At 42.7% G+C, this 3426-nt stretch overlaps 1 protein-coding gene across 1 annotated transcript in view; it reads right to left on the bottom strand.

The window, feature by feature from the left end:
• Nucleotides 1-815: 815 nt before the first annotated feature.
• Nucleotides 816-3426, bottom strand: part of RPP21 (ribonuclease P/MRP 21kDa subunit) — a 4829-nt gene continuing 2218 nt past the window's right edge. The window contains exons 4-5 of the mRNA XM_004695377.2: nucleotides 1095-1220; nucleotides 816-955 (exon numbers count right to left, since the gene is read on the bottom strand). Of these exons, the coding sequence (XP_004695434.1) occupies nucleotides 858-955; nucleotides 1095-1220 (224 nt within the window). The 3' untranslated portion in view covers nucleotides 816-857. The remainder of the gene's footprint in view (nucleotides 956-1094; nucleotides 1221-3426) is intronic.

Below are 3426 nucleotides of genomic sequence, written 5' to 3' on the forward strand. Positions count from 1 at the left end.
AAAACTATTTGCATTGTTTACTCTCAAGAATTCTGAGGATTAACCTACATAGCATAATTGTATGTAAGGCCTACCAGTGGCCTTTCACTAGCTTTTCTGACCTTATTAGGTCAGGTTTGTATTCTTTCTTTTATTAGAATGTTATAGATGAAAACTCAGAGGTGGGGAAAAGGCCAACTCTGAGTAGTCTGGAGTATCTGAAGCCCCTCCCTACAACTGCTTTTCCTCAGCTAAAAACAGCCTAGGGGCCCTCCTTGGTGGTGCAACAGGGAAAGCACAGCACTATGAAGCTAGCTGAAGCCACTGCAGAGTTGATCCGCAGCTAGGGAGGTGACCCACATGGTGAGACAGACCTCTCCTGACCTGTCCGCTGCACCCCTCAGCAGTGTACTTTGTCAGTCTGCTTGTTCTGCTCCCTACTGTCTGGTGAATCCTCTCACCACTCTTGCACCTCTGGCCTGTACCCCAGCTTGTATATGCATAAATAAATAAATCTTAAAAAAAAAATAGCCTAAGTTGTATTGGCCGACTCTCAGAGCTGCCCACAGTGGAATGCCCTAAGACCGCTTCCACCAGAGGAAGGAAAGCTGGTGTCTGAGTTCTAAATGTTGCACAGAAGCAGGGGAGAGGAGTGTATGAGTCAGGGTCCTGGAAATGGGAGCTACCCAGTGAGACCCAGTGGCTTATGGAACTCAGTATCTCCCTGAATATGGGAGTATGAGGATGGTAAAGATGAAGAACTAAAGGGTGGTTACAGATAGAAACTGAGGAAAATAGACTTAAGAGCTGAAATACTCATAGAACAGTGTCACACAAAGTGAAACAACTAAACTTTATTTGGTAGAAGGGTGAATTCATCACTGGTGACTGGAGCTTTGAGGCTGCGCTTTCTCCTCAGGAAGGTGGGCTGGCATGGGGGGTGCTGTGGTAGGCAGAGGCTGCGGTGGTCTAGGGTCTGGGGAGATAAGCAGAATTAGAGCTGAAGACGTTGGCATCTCTCATACCCACCCAGAACTAGTCAATGCTCTTCAGCTTATGTCCCCATCACCTCTTGACATCAAGGGTATCCCCCATTCTCCTGTACCACCTCCCACCTGCTTGGTTTCCCAGCTGGGCTTCAGGCCGGTCTCCCCAGAGCACATGTCCAGGGTCATTGAGGAAGCGCTGGCTTCGTTGGCAGGTCAGGCAGGTCTGCACTGTCCATCGCTGTCCCCTGCTGCCTGGAATAAAGCCGCAGGGAAAGAAGTGTCGGGAAAAGCTGTCCTTTCAGGAGAAAAATTCATCTCTGCATTCAGTTTTGCTGTCATTGTTTTCCAGCAGGAATTGGATCCTTTCCCACTCAAAAACAAATTTGATGGTGTCCGCCGTGCCAACTCTGCCAGTTTGTGGGTACTCTTTGAGATAAAGTCCAAACTCCTTAACAAGACTTTTTCAGGTCTGCTGTTGCCTTCTCTAGTCTCAACACTTGCTCCTGCCTACCCCAAACTCCAGCCGCCTGAATTCTTTTTTTTTTTTTTTTTTAACTTTTAAGACGTTGTGCTTACCAAGATTCTGGCAAAAGCTTTTATGTAGCAAAACAGCATACCAAATAGCAAGAACAAGGAGGTAACAAAAGCCTAAACAAAATTCGTAAAAAAAAGAAAAGAAAAGAAAAGAAACCAGGGCCCTCCCTGGTGGCACAACCAGTTAGAGCACAGCACTGTGAAGCTATCTACAGCCACTATAGCACAAGTTCGATCCCTGGCCAAGGAGTTGACCCACATGGCCCTGCAGACCTCTCCTGACCCCCCTGCTGCTCCCCACAGCAGTGTATTTCAGTGGATCTGCCTGTTCTGCACCCCACACTCTGTCTCTGGTGAATCCTCTCACCCTTGTACCTCTGGCTTGTACCTCCAGCTCTTGTGTGCATAAATAAATAAATCTTAAAAAACAAACAAACAAAAAACAACCAAACTAAGCAACAACTACCACTGATTACATAAGGTTTTCTGACTTGTTAAAACTTAAACAGCATAAAATATGTATTTTGGAATCTTCAGCTATCAAGGTAAAAAAATGTACCAGTTTATATTCAAGATGATTCTTTTCTAAAACCAAGTGTAGTCAAAATTAATTCAAATGATATAATACATTCTAAAGCTAAAAAACATTCAGTATTATTGAAGTAGAGTGATAAACTCTAGAGCTTTTGGGGCTTTCTCATGCTGCCAAAAAAAGAGCTGTTTCTATGCTTCACTCAAAGCAGCATACAACAAACTCCAAGGATGAATGTGAACCCGCCAAAGCAGGAATGTCATACCAGTGCTGAGCACCTGTGAAGCATGGCTACTGAGTCCACACTATTCTGCTAGCTACAGAGACTGCAAGCTCCCCCAGTCCACCTTACAATTCCTTCTCCCAGGTAAATAAAAGTATAAGAATTAAAATACACTTATCTACAGAGTAAGGATTTTGAACATCAACGGTTATTTCTTATTGATCAATGGTTTGTTTCTTAACGATGTAGTCAGATTCAGTTTCTGCTGCTTTATCATTAGGTACTTTTAGTCAAAAATAATAATTTTATCCCCAAGTATCTCAACCACCAGGTACAATTGTAGCATATTATCTCCCAGAGTTATCTTACTGGAAGAGAGAAAAAAATGGATGTTTAAGCAAAAGTAATGATTATGGCCTTTTTATACAGTGGCATCTGAATGGCTACTGAACAGTCCAGAAATAATTCTAAAAACAAAATTCATGCAATTTAGTAAATATGTCATAACCATCACAGTTAAAATTTCTTTAGACACTGCACTTTTTTTATGAGAGAATCCTGATTTTAGTGTTATGGTGAGTTAGGGCTTGAACTAGCAGCATTTTTATGTGCTTCTTATGCTTCCTTTTCCTTTTTTTCTATTGGTTTTTCTCATCTTCACTGTTTTCCTTCTTTTTTGCTCATACCTCTCAATATAATTTGATTCTGACAAGGAGTCAGATGACAAAGGTTTATCTTCAGGATACATTGTTCGTTTTTTGCTGAGTCCTTTAATGTCCTTTTCTTTCTCAGCTGCATCCTTTGATTTCTTTTTCCCTTTTTAAAACTATCCTTACTGTCTGATTCAGTTTCTGACATGGAGCTTTCAGAAGATTTATGTGAACGGTTCTTCTTTTTTTCTTTCCTTATTTCTTATCCTCACATTCAGAATCTGAAGAACTGCTGGAAGAATCAGAGCTTGGGGCCCTGCCTGGTGGCGCAAGGGGTTAAAGTGTAACACTATGAAACAATCCACAGCCACTGCAGCACCAATTTGATCCCTGGCCAGGGAGGTGACCACATGGTGCTCTTGACCCACCAGCTGCTCCCCTCAGCAGTATATTTCAGTCAATCTGCCTTTTCTGCTCTCCACTCTGTCTCTGGTGAAATCTCTCACTCCCCATACCCCT

Source organism: Condylura cristata, unplaced genomic scaffold (genome assembly GCF_000260355.1).
Source record: "Condylura cristata isolate star-nosed mole 26May11 unplaced genomic scaffold, ConCri1.0 scaffold00061, whole genome shotgun sequence".
Classification (NCBI taxonomy): domain Eukaryota; kingdom Metazoa; phylum Chordata; class Mammalia; order Eulipotyphla; family Talpidae; genus Condylura; species Condylura cristata.